Source organism: Poecilia mexicana, unplaced genomic scaffold (genome assembly GCF_051168715.1).
Source record: "Poecilia mexicana isolate PSO_F unplaced genomic scaffold, ASM5116871v1 scaffold_17, whole genome shotgun sequence".
Taxonomy (NCBI): Eukaryota; Metazoa; Chordata; class Actinopteri; order Cyprinodontiformes; family Poeciliidae; genus Poecilia; species Poecilia mexicana.
This window is the reverse complement of record NW_028263386.1, coordinates 13,107,541-13,120,773: the sequence shown is the minus strand read 5'-3', so window position 1 is coordinate 13,120,773 and position 13,233 is coordinate 13,107,541. Positions and strand designations below refer to the sequence as shown.

The following is a 13,233-nucleotide window of genomic DNA, read 5'->3' as shown; positions in this document are numbered from 1 at the left end:
ATGCACTACACTGGGCCCTGCACTGTAGAAAAGCAGTTGCACTTTTTTTTATAAAGTTAGTTTTTCATGACCAAGATTTCAATTTCAATCATCAAAAGTTAATAAAAAAAATGCAATAATAAAAATGATAAATAAAAACACCAAACCTGGTTGGGACCTATTTCAGTGTTTTTCACTGGTCATGGTAAGATCTAAACTCGCAGATATACTTTTTAAAATATGTTTTGTGCATATTTCTTTGATTAAATTACCTTCATGATCCAGCCACTTTTCCTCAAATGGATATTAATAATTTTTTAAGATAACTTTACTGAATGCTTCATATTTCTTCTCTGAATAATATAAAATCTGTTGCTATTATGTGATGTAATAATAATAATAATAATAATAATATAATTTAGATATAACTTTCTAATAGCTAGATATACTTCTAATTTTATTTATTTTGTTTGAGATGTGTCCTCGCAGATTGTCTTTTAGTAGTTTTATATGAAGGTGTTGCGTTCATATTTGGCTTTGAACAAATAATCAAACTTTGTTAATTTAAACATTTTTAAATATTACGCATTTGAAAAAAAAATCTAATTAAAATTCTTCATAATATTTAAGTCATAAGTTAGAACATTATTTATCGGTCGTTATTTAACGCTTTCTTTAATTAGGTTAGACCTTTTTCCTTGTACAGTGGTTTAGTGCAACTTGTGTCTTTAGTCTGCTTTGCTTTATAAATTAAAAAGTATTTATTTTAAAGTGTTTTTTATAAACTTTTTTTTTTTTTTTTTTAGAAAATATTTATATAAAAATATTTTTCAATATGTGAGAAAGCGAGAAGACGGACATGCCGTACGTTGTGAATGACCAACGCATGAGGACGCCATTGGCCGTTTTAACAACAGATGTTATCTACGGACCAATCAGCTGTGACGCCGATGAAGCACTATCCAATCAGTTTCCAGCCCTACGTTCTTCGTTTTACGAGCGTTTGAGGGTGGGGCTGCTCAGCCGGAAAACTGCTTTCTTTTTTAACACATTGTAATCTGTGGATCGGAGTTAAGAGGTGAGTAAGATTTGCTATGTTGAATTTTTTTAAATCTGTGGTTCGTTTTGATTCGCATAGTGAGACGGATTTTTTGTATCCGCAACGTGGTTATACGCGGTAGTAGCTGATGCTTGTGGTGATGTTAGAGAGGGTCAGAGCATATGTCGACTGTCACTGGTTTGACAGTGAAGGCAACATTAGCATACAGTAACTTGGTTGTTAGTTGGACAAAATGTCCCGCTATCTCTTGAAATTATCTTTGGCGTAAGTGTAAACCATCGCTCTTCCACTTGAATTGTTTTGGCTTTTCCATACATCGCTATTTTGTTTCAGTAAATTGAGTTAGCTTCATTCAACAGACTTAGCTGTTCGGTGACACGTTTGCTTTAAAATCTGCAAATTAGCAGGGTTATCCTGCTTTTCCCTTGATAAATAACAATAGCGGAATGTATGTTATTAGCAGAAATGGGGAGATTTAACGGGTTTGAGAAGTTTTGGAATCCTCCTTAGCTTTACTTTGATTTTTTTTAAATTCCCCAGATGTGTCTACAGTGTTAACTCACTAGCCAACACATCTGCACTCCCCTCCTACTCTGTTGCTTGAAGAGTGCCTTACACTCAAATCCACTCCGAGTAGGAGGCATATTTGCCTATGATTTTACTGTGTAAGATAAAGCTCAGACTGAAGTTAGCTCATGCAATACAGATCTCAGTGATGATTGATTGCATCAGCATAACATACAACCCTAATGGTTACTGTAAAGCATCAGCCTTGAACTGAGAACCACCAATCTGTTACGCTCTAAATCTAAATTGACAGCTTGCAACATAAACAGAAAAGCATTAGCCAGGCTCTTAGCATTGTTTGCTATCTGAGCTTCTGGAGAACTATATTGCGTTGCTTGCAGAAGTATTTATGTCCTTTGAAGCTTTTCACACTTAGTTAAGTTTCAGCCACAAACTGCAGCGACTTTCATTGAGATTTCATGTGATGGACCGCCACAAAGTAGAACATAACAAATGAAATGGAATGAAAAGTAGTTTTTTAGACTGTAGTTTTCGGCCCTCTTTAATCTGACACATCTGAAAGAAAGCCAGTGTTGCAAATTAGTTTCAGAAATGACCTATTAATTAAAATGAGTCCAACTGTGTGCAATTTAAACAGGATATAGAGTTGCTCTGCAAAGGCTTTATAGGTTATTGTAGTTACTTCACATTAGAAGACAAACATCACAATGAAAATTAAATAACACACCAGAGAAGCCAGAAATCAAGATGTAGAGAGATTTAAAGCAGGATTTGGTTGTAAAGCAATATTTCAAGGGTTGAGCATCTCAAGGAGCTCTGTTCAATTCATCATGACTCTACTGCCAACCCGCCAGGACCCTACCAGCCGTCTAAAACTGGCAGGCCTAATAAGGAGACAATTATTCCAATAGAAGCAGCTTGTGGTATCTCTGGAGAAGCTGCAGAGATCCACAGATCAGCTGTGAGAATCTGTCAACAGGACGAGCAAAAGTTGCCACAAATATAGACTTTGAGGAAGAAGATGGTCTGGTCAGATGAGACCAAAATGTGTTGTGTGTCAAAGAGCTGACACTACATTACCCTGAACACACCTTGAACAGAGTGGATTGGAAGATGAGTGGAGCTAAATGCAGAGTAATCCTGGATTTGAGATTGCAGCGAAGGTTCACCTTTGAGCAGGGTAACAACCATAAACGATACAACCAGAGCTACAAAGGAAATGTTAAGGTCAAAGCATGTTGATGTTTTAGGTTGGCCTAGTCAAAGGCCAACCTAAAACATATTTAGAGTCTAAAGTCTTATTTAGAGTCTGTAGCAAATCAGTCATTCTCCATCCAGTCTAACTGAGGTTAAATTATTCTGCAAAAAGAAAAAATAAATACTTAAATTAGTCACTTCATAGAGTGAAATTGCAGATTTCAATGACGATGAATTAATAACGTAATACACATTTGGCATGTGATCCACTGGCTAAAGCTGGATAATTCACTTCAGTAAAACAGTAACAAAACCAAACAGTACAGTTACTGACAACATGTTTATCTAAGTCTAATCCGAATCTGGAATGTACACCTACAAAGAGAAAGACGTACAACTGCTGCTTCATATTATATTAAGTGAAAAATACTTTCCAGATTTATTCAAAGTAAAGAAAAATACTTTAGCTCAGAATAGTTAACCACAGAGTGCTGAATTTAAAAAAGGTACAAAAAATTTAGCTAATTCATCTTTTTTTAAGATGAATTAGCTGAATTGGGAAACCAAAGTCTTGGTCATCTTTTCCAGGCTTACTAACCATAACCTGATGGGGGTGCTGGAGTTTTAACTATGCACAGACTATATGCTTGCCAAGAGCTTTTGCGATATTGAAGAACAATCATATTCTGGTCTGGGTTTGCAATTTAAACAAGTGAACAGCAATTACATGTATTTAATGGTGTGTTAAATCTAATATGACAAGCGAAACAAAAAACACACCAAGTTTACTCTTTTAGCGTTTGAATTTATTTAAATATTTTTAAATGGTTACATGTCTGATAATGAAGCTAGCATGTGGATCTGTCACATGAAGGCAGGAAAAAAAAGATGGGTAAAGAGCTTTAGGTTTTTGTATCAGTTGACCTTTAAACTGAGGGTGGTGTTTGATAGATTGTCGTATTGATCTCAAGATCTTATGGAGGCTTTTCTTGAAGAAATGGCAAAAAGAAAAACAAAAGCAAAAAAAAAAAAAACTAAGGCAGTACAAACAGATAAGCGAAAATTCTGTACTTCATGGGTTTTGTTGGAGATGTTATTAGCAGCTTGAAATGCTTGTGTCCTGCACAAAAAACAACAACAACAAAAACAACAAAGGTCTTGTAGCTTGGAGCTGCAGTAGATCTTCATTATTTGTCTGAGGAAATCAATGAAATTTTCAAGATCCATACTGTTTGTGCCTCATATGTTTAGCTACTATAGCCTTACTAGTCTAATAGACAGTTTTCATTTTCTCTGTAGTATGACAGTAAGTTGTGTTGAGACTCTATGATTAGCTTCTTATCATTTTCCCAAATTTCACAATTAGTTTTTCTGACAGACATCATTTGTCCCTCTCAGTTGTTACATGGAAATAACAACACAAACACAGTGCGATTACACCAGATATGGCAACCCAAACAAACGGTGGTACAAAATGTGAGTCTGTGTTGCGGCTAGATACTTTTTGTTGAATTGACTTATAAATCTAAAGTGAAATTGTTTCTTTAGTTAGTTACTTTTTCAGAATATTTACTACTTTCATGCATGACAGTTTTATGTTTCTCATTTACAGTAGTTGGATGTTGTTTCAACTACAGACTATTGACAACACCAGTAGAGTTGTTATAAATATAAAATATTAAAATATTTGATTAATAAAATCATTCGTGACACATTTGGTGGCACTGACAATAATATCTATAACATAAATGCAACTGAAATCATTTATCGTAATATAGACTGTTTAGGTTAATCAGAGAGTTGAGGAACAATTAATTGGTTATCCTCGACTTCCTTTTTTCCATGAGATATAAATATAACATGACACAGAAGCACATTTCCATTAGCCACTCTTCAAAATGAGAAATACAAACAAACATGCATTGTGCAGGAGTCAGAATGTAGAAACAAAAAAAATGCCCATATCCATAAAGTTTCTCAAATGTACACTTGTAGAATTTCAATTGCGTAATTACACAATTGTACATTATTAGTGACATTGTAACAATTATGCAACTATCCAATATCACTACAAACAATAAGCCATGACTACTATGGAACCTAAAGCACTTAATTCATTCTCATGTCATTTTTTCCTTTTAAGGCAATATTTTGCTGGCTTTTGTCAACATGCTGTTTGTCACGACGATGGATCAGTATGGATTACTGGTCTAACCCTTATTAAATATATCACAGTTTCACTGAAATGCCTAACCTGATCTGAAAGGTTGTTTTTAAGTCAAGTATTGTATCAGCTACTACTAGAAAACAATAAGAGGTTGTTTTATTACAAAATATTTAATAAACACCCACTAAATTTAGTTGTAATTTTTTTTTTCAGTTAATGTGCTTATTGCGCTATTATCCTACTTTGCTGCTTTCTTTGTAGGATACCACAACAACCTGATATAAGCTGGGTAATTATTATTCGAAGCATTTCCTGATGATAATTTTTTGACAATATTCCAATGTTTTAGATGCCCCTTGTTTGGCAAGTCATCAACATAAACAAATCAGTTTTGAAAACTTCTTCACAGCTAGTTATCAACACAGAGTGGTGCACTGACATAGCAACCAGCCCCATTGGTCACGTGGTGCAGGTTGCGACGCCGTCATCATCAGGGCAGAGATTTGTGAGGAATAAGCAGACAGAAGCAGGGAGCTTTGGAGGTGCGCCGCTTTCATAGCTTTTTGCATCGTTCCTGGTGTCTCTTTTTTCCTCTCCACCCGACCAGAGAGCAAGAACAGAGTATCTGTTCAACATTTTAGAAACCCAAATGCCCGGTCCCACCCAAGCCCTTTCCCCAAATGGAGAGAATAACAACGACATCGTCCAGGACAACGGAACCAACATCATTCCTTACAGGAAAAATACTGTGCGGGGAGAGCGCGCCTACAGGTAAACCAGCGTAATGCCGCTTTTATGTCATGTTACGATGGGGGGAAAAAAGGTCATAAAAAGACACGCACTGTTGCAAAACCTGAAACGCAAGTTCTGTTCTGGCCTCCTCCTCGGCGTCCCTTCTTGCTTTGCAGCGATCCGTTATGTTTTTCCTCCTCCGATTGTCAAATCCTGTTCGCTCAGAATGGGACTGTGGCGCAAAATCACTCTAAAATCACCCTAAAACCACAGATTCCTGCCACGTTACATATGCCCAAATCGTTGCAGGTAGCAACGGATGGTTCAGTGGCTCAGTGTGCATTGGGACAAGAACATTTTTTATTCATTTTTCACCGGGAGGATTGACACGGAGCGTCTTTTGAATCAAGCGGCTACCCTGCGAGAAGCTGCTGCTAGAACATTCCCATCGTGACATGACAGTCTGCTGCGGACTATCGGTCTCTGCTGCTGTGATAAAAGGGCATTTGGTGTTTCTAATTAACGTATGCAGTCGCATATAAAAGAGATGACTGCCGCCGCGTTAAGATTCAGGCATCAGTCCAGCTCTGGTTAGCCCCGCAAGGCTAACAAAGCATGCTAGCAGCAACGCATACATCCGCTTTGTTGACATGAGATGGGCTGGCCCAGTTTCCTTCCTGCCTTCGGCCTCAGAGTATCACTGAGAGGACCCCTCTCCTCCTCCACAGCTTAATATTATGCCGTGTATCTTGTTCTCTGCGTGTGGAGAATGATTATTAACTGTATTAATATGTTATTACGCTCTGTTCCACGATCAGAGGATTGTGTTCATGGTTCTGTCTTCTCGATGCATGAAATGGTTCCGTGCACAGGGATTTTGGGGGGGAAAAAAGATCAAACCTAGTTTGGAAAATAGAGATGACTGATCTTGTGAAACACAAAATCTTGTTGGCAGGGGACTAAAAGTGGGAGTACAATGAATTTACAAAACAGGCTTTGTGCAATTAGGATAGGTATGAACCAGAGATTTTTTTTTTAAATGTGTGGCTAATTTCTTATCCCTAGTATTTGCATACTTCTGATCTGAATGTTCCAAGTTTTGTCTCAAAACCAAATAATTATTTTTCTACTTTTGGGTCAATTAAAAACTCAACTGTAAATAAATAACTGTATAAATAATAATTTATAAATAACTGTAATAAAATGTTCATTGTAAATTAAAACAATGATTTCACATGTACAGGCCAAAATTAGAGAGCTGAATCCCTCAGCATCACTGACAATCCGGCAGGTCTTTGTACAGTGTATTCATTCATAACACCCAGATTTAAAAAAAAAAAAAAAACACACACACACACACAATTACAGCACATCTTATACCCTATTTTAAGACATATTGTAGCTCACCATTTTTTCCACACCTCAAAATGTAAAAGTTTGCCATAGAGTAAGATATTAAGAATACATCAAGCCCCAAATCTTTGTTTTTATTAGCTTGGTGTAATATTATAATCTTAAATATCGTTTTTAATACCTATAAGTGGAAAATCAACATAATTACCAGAAATAAAGGCTTGAAAACATCAGTCTGTGGTGAAATAATATTTTTTTTTCTCGTAGTGAACCATCTTATTGAAATAATGAAAATGTTCAATAATGTTCTAATTTATTGATTGTATATTGTTGTGATATCGCCATTCCCTATTTTTAACACGCGCACACACAAGCTGATAGGAAAAATTCCCAGTGTGAGTGGTTGCTCATATTTATATGTGAACTTGATGAACCACTTGCAAAGTTGTTTTTCCGTCAGAATTGTCTTTCTAATTCAACACTTTTGTAAGATTTATGTTATAAATTAGTCTTTGAGACAGACTGAGCAATATCATTACAGCAGTAGAATAGATTTTTATGACTCCGTTTGGACCCGTAGAACCACTGGAGCCACTTTGCGCTTTTGTCACTCATCCGTAGTTCAGCTGATCACAGCACATTCCTTAGCTGTTGAGCTACCTGCTGAATTTCTGAACACTGACTGGGCATCGTTCGGGCAGTTTGTTTAACTGCCTCATCTGTAGATTAAGGATCAAAGTTTTAGTTTGCAGATATGTTGATGGTTCGTTGTAACCTTTTAATCTGTAGTTACAAGTGGCCCCCATTAGTAGATTTGGCAACCAGATTTGGAATATTACAGTTTAATCTCATGTAAAAACGACAACAAAATAAAACAAACAATGGATGTGTCTGCTACTGGCAAGAAAATCTGTTATTGATTTCTAGAACTTCTGTTTACTTTGACTCCCAGAAGGGGACCTTTTCTGTGCATTTTCAGTTAATAGCTTCAGAAATTTCAGGAATATGCAGTGTACCATTCTTAACCTGGCTGGATTTGTTGCAATGGTATCTACAATGATAAATGAAAGATTATTGAAATTAGGATTTTTACAGTGATGTGATACATAATGAGTCAACATGAGCTAAAATTAGATTCTCAACCCATGATGCACCTGGAGTTAAGCTACCACAACTATATGTTCACACAGAATGACCTAACTGCTTTTATTTAATTAGTAAAGTTAATGAGTAGTAGTCTTTTTTTTAAACATGTTATTAAATGTTTTTATTTTGACACTAACCTTTTCAGTTGTTATCACATACCCAAAATGGTCTCTTTACGCATGGAGAAGAAAAAGCCGGTTGACAAGTAATGTACAGCAACAAGTGGGGGAGGGGTAGAGCTGCGCAACTCTGACCTCCATGAATTTGGAGAAAACTCATATTATTTTTCTGACGTCTCATTAAAAGCTCGACAGTGCAGGAGAGGCATCAGTAAGGATATTTGGGGGTTTGAAAGTGTTGCTTTGGCAACCGGCCCATTGCGGAGGTCCTAAAAATTAGCCTGGAGTTTCTTGTCACATCAGAGCATCAGAAGATTAAAAACTCTCTCACAGACTAAGTGACAACTTCACATATTACCCCTAAATGCCATTTTAAGCTAACAATCACAGGCTTATCAAGTCTTTATTTTCTAAAAAGATTTTGAACCGGGGGAAGTTAAAACTCGCCGCTCTGCATTTGTTAGTTAACGTTTTTCTCCTTTCTGTTTCAGCTGGGGGATGGCGGTCAACGTATATTCTACCTCAATAACCCAGGAGACTATGAGCAGGCATGACATCATTGCCTGGGTTAACGATATTCTCTGCCTAAACTACACAAAAGTGGAGCAGCTCTCGTCAGGTACGAACAGGCAGCGTCCGAGGCGCCGTTTGATACGGGAAGCATGTTTTGCAGATTGCATCTTTGCTTTGTAATGCATGGATGGCTCTAAATCCTTTTCTGTTTAAGATAGCAGTTCTACAGCAACCTGTGGAAACATGCTCACCTCTTTTCTTGCTGAGAGTTGTCTAAAAATAAACCTGAAGCCCGCTGCCTTGTCCCGCTGTGGCCGAGTAATCCAATTTCAATCAGTCACTTCCTTCACAAACACGCACACACACACACATACACATACACTCTAACCCTTTTCTTCAGGTGGAGACTAATTGGTTGATTACTTCTTATGTGCTTCCTAATTAGGCTCAGATTAGATTTGGCCTACATTGTGTGGGATCCCCTCATTTTTTTTCCAAGTAGATGACATAAGAAAAAATATCCATAATTTGACCTGTAGTATTAGAATTTACAGAATTGTGCATTGTTCTTCCTTCTCCAGGGGCTGCTTATTGCCAGTTCATGGATCTGCTCTTCCCTGGCTGCATCAGTCTTAAAAAGGTCAAATTTCAAGCTAAATTGGAACATGAATACATTCACAATTTCAAACTCCTGCAGGCGTCCTTCAAAAGGATGAACGTGGACAAGGTGGGTCGCCCAAATGCGGCTTTATTCAGATCACGCGCCTCCTCATTCTAACACGCGCTTCACTTTCAATATCTACTTCTCAGATTATTCCAGTGGAGAAACTTGTCAAAGGCAGATTTCAGGACAACCTGGATTTCATCCAGTGGTTTAAGAAGTTCTTTGATGCCAACTACGACGGTAAAGAGTACGACCCGGTGGAAGCCAGGCAGGGTCAGGATGCCATTCCACCGCCCGATCCTGGTGAGCAAATCTTCAACCTGCCAAAGAAGTCTCACCACGCAGCCAGCTCCCCCACGGCAGGTAAGCTTCAGCTGACAACATGAAAGGAAATTAATAATTGTTAAAGTTTAGTCGACTGCTCAGCATCCCTGTCTGTACTGGAACCTTTTGAGTTTTGAAACGTTTGTGTCTGACAGTGAATGGAAACTGTTTGAACTTCAGTGATTTAAATCGAAATGGCCTTTTTCTGATTTTCTGTCAATGTTACAAACGCCTGTTGATGTGCTACAGGAGCTTCAAGGTTGAGCTCTACTACTCCCAAGGCCTCAACGCCAACATCCAGACCCTCTTCAGCCAAAAAGATACCTGCCACTGTATCGACTCCCGCCAAAGGAGAGAAAGAACTGGAAGTGCAGGTCACTCATCTGACTGAGCAGGTAGGTAGGCGTTCGCTCACACTCCCAATTTTAGTTTGTTTACGTTCACTTCCCCAGTTCGTCACAAAAGGAGGCTGTGCAGCATTTATCATTTCCACACATAGAGGAAGCTGCTCTAAAGAGTAATGAAACAGAGTTTGCTGGGATGCAAAAATGGAGAGTTTCGACTTTTCCGGTATTTAATCATCTCCTCTGAGATTAGGCTAAGCTTTGCCTCACAGCTTTGCCTCTTTGTGAGGATGTTTTTTCTTGTTGGTTTGAGCAGATAAATATTTATTCAGTTATTATATTGTTCTTTTTTTTTTTTTTTTACTGTGTTCCAAGATGAAGATTTGGACATTTGGTTGTTTTGGAAACAGCTTTGTCTTTCAGTTTGTCTTGTCACTTCTGTTTTTGCTTTTGCTTCCTCATTAAAGCATTTCCTTCAACAGTTCTGTTTTTGTCTTCAGGTGAACACATTAAAGTTGGCACTGGAAGGGGTTGAAAAGGAGCGGGACTACTACTTCAGCAAGCTGCGGGAAGTGGAGATGCTGTGCCAGGAACAGGGTGAAGAAAACAGCCCGTTTGTCGATCGGCTAATGGAGGTGCTTTATGCTTCGGACGAACAGGTCGGCTTCAAGTTCCAGAATTTCTTTTTCTCTTACATGGGCACATTTTCTTTCTCCCGTTTTGATGTCTCTAGGGGCTGTTTGTTGTGAGTAAGTGGTGTCAGAGTTCATACACAGCCTTGAAAAGTCTGGGAAAAGTTTTTCTGAGCTGGGAAAGTATGAATGAAAGAAAATTTAGTTTTTTTTTGTTTTTTTTTAATTTTCCACACTTTGGTTTTTCATCTTCAACTTGTAAAGGACAAAACATGCAGTACATGTGGTTGTTTTTAATTTTTTTAAAAAAATATATAATTAACATTATTTATCTTTGATTTAACCAATCACATGTTGATTGTAGCATTTTAACCAACAATATTTTATTTTTTGAATTACTGACTAAACGCAAACTCATTCAAAAATCGAAACCCGGACACTTAACTACTTTTTGGACAGCTTCAAATTTAGGTTGAACTGGACCTATAGTCTTAAAATGTTCTTAAAGCAAAACCTGTAGTTTGTAGTTTCAAGTCCATCTTAATAGTTAAGAAATCTGGTGAAAGTTATTGTCCATTTGGATGAAATAAGAAGTCTTTGTGTGCGTTTGTGATCACATGAGCTTGCCTTAAACCGATACTCAGCTTCAGCGTCTCGTTTTTAGGACCGAGGGGATCTGGCTGAGGGTGACGGGCAGGAAGCAGACCAGCAAGCCCACGAGGCGACATCACAAGATCCGCAGGAAGAACAAGATGAATACTGACTGCCATCATCCCTCACCGAAGTTAAAACTCCTCTTTTTATTATGTGAGAACTGTCAAGGATTTTTAATTTTCACTGTTTTTATTTTATTTTATTTTATTTTTGTTCTCTCCAAGAATGAGCACATGAAGCAACCTTCTGGATTAAAAAATACCATCACAGGGGTTTCTTTTTTTTTTTGCATCTCTGCTCACTGTTTGGTGTTTTTGTGACTCTTTGGTGAACTGCTGTGGCAGGTTTGTGCCCATGACCTCCACTAGCAGACAAGCTCAGACCATCACAGAAGTTTTCACAGACTGTGTGGGTGGAAAGTAGTTTTGACTCCTGCAGTAGATGTGATGAAATGCTGAAGTTTTAGGCAGGTAACCTTAACCTGTCATTGCAAGTGTTAAACTCTACACTTTTATTATTGTTGTTATTTTTTTTATTATTATTTCTGTGTCATTCTGCATATCAATATTAACCACAAGAATGCAATAAGCAAAGCCCTGGAAGGGCTCGTAGTAGCTCTTATTTAACCTCCTCCCATGTGTTGCACTGACATTGACTCTGTTCTGGACAATCTGTCCATAGATCCTCACCGTATTTATTATTATTATTATTATGATAATTATTATTAAGCCTTAGAAATAGAGCAAAAATCTGCATTGCATCCTCGTGAAGGGAGGACTATCCTGTTACGGAGTTACGAATAAAATGTAGTAAAATGCCAACTTGTGACTATTTCACAGCTGTCCTCCCAATTACAAGTTTCCAGATAATCAGTGTGTCGAACAATGTGTTATTGGAGCAGAACAGCTAGACTTGACTAGTCTTATGATAAAGCAGCCTTTTTGAGGTTCTCAATCTCAGCGCTCTGTTTGTATTTTTAGATCTTTTCTTTTTTTAAAACCACAGGTCTTAGAGAGATGAGTCGGTTCACTGAGCAGGTTGCCTCATAATATTCCAGTAAGTACATTGTGTACCCTTTCTTAATATTGCATTTACAAAATATTGAGCTGAACAGCGCACCACAATGCTTTAGTTATATAATATTGTGTAAATGAAAAAGGAATGTAAACATGTACTGTCAATAGTTAATGAATGGTAAATGTTTTTTTTTCTTCCAAGTCCCATTCCTTATGCATTCCCCCAAAAATGTGTTGCATGTTTGCATTTCATTTGTGAATAACTTGACCTGCTTTTTACATATTTAATAAAAAAAAAACAGATATGTTAAGTGAGCTTTTGTATGTTTAACTTGCTGTTTGAAAGATATTACGATTCGAGTGGATGTGCTGTAATAAAATTACATTTTGAGTCCACAGAAGACGTGTCCTGTAACTATAAATGAACAGTGACTCACAACTGAAATAACTTAATTTATTTGTTTGATGGAGTACTGAACTGTTTTCTTCACATCATCCTACATTCGTCGTCCGCAGTGTAAAATAGAGGTGGCAGCATCATGCTGTGGGAAGGCTTTTCTTCAACATGGACAGGGAAGAAAAGCCTGGAAAAGGTGTAGCCAAGTACTGGGCAAAGTTATAGCTTAAACTGAATGTTTTATATGAAAGCATAGTCGTATTTTTAAAATGCCAAGACTGAAACCCATTTGAGAAATTAAGGCAAGGCTTAAAAACTCCTGAGAATGCCCAAAACGTTCAGTCTCTGAAGCTGTTTTAGAAGTGTAGCGAAATGTGGTTCTAAAAAGTGTGGACTTAGTGGGGTTGA

General features: G+C 37.5%; 1 protein-coding gene across 2 annotated transcripts; it reads left to right on the top strand.

Moving 5' to 3' along the window:
* The first annotated feature begins 785 nt into the window (after positions 1-785).
* Positions 786-12,829, top strand: mapre2 (microtubule-associated protein, RP/EB family, member 2). Of its 2 annotated transcripts, none has more exons than XM_015008595.2 (7): positions 786-1,057; positions 8,773-8,900; positions 9,376-9,521; positions 9,605-9,821; positions 10,032-10,177; positions 10,627-10,785; positions 11,423-12,829. In XM_015008595.2, exons 2-7 carry the CDS (start codon positions 8,780-8,782, stop codon positions 11,519-11,521), a joined length of 888 nt encoding a protein of 295 aa, XP_014864081.2. In that variant the 5' UTR covers positions 786-1,057; positions 8,773-8,779; the 3' UTR covers positions 11,522-12,829. The 2 variants fall into 2 exon arrangements, with proteins under 2 accessions (XP_014864081.2, XP_014864073.2); XM_015008587.2 differs by lacking the exon at positions 786-1,057 and adding an exon at positions 5,366-5,702.
* Positions 12,830-13,233: the final 404 nt, after the last annotated feature.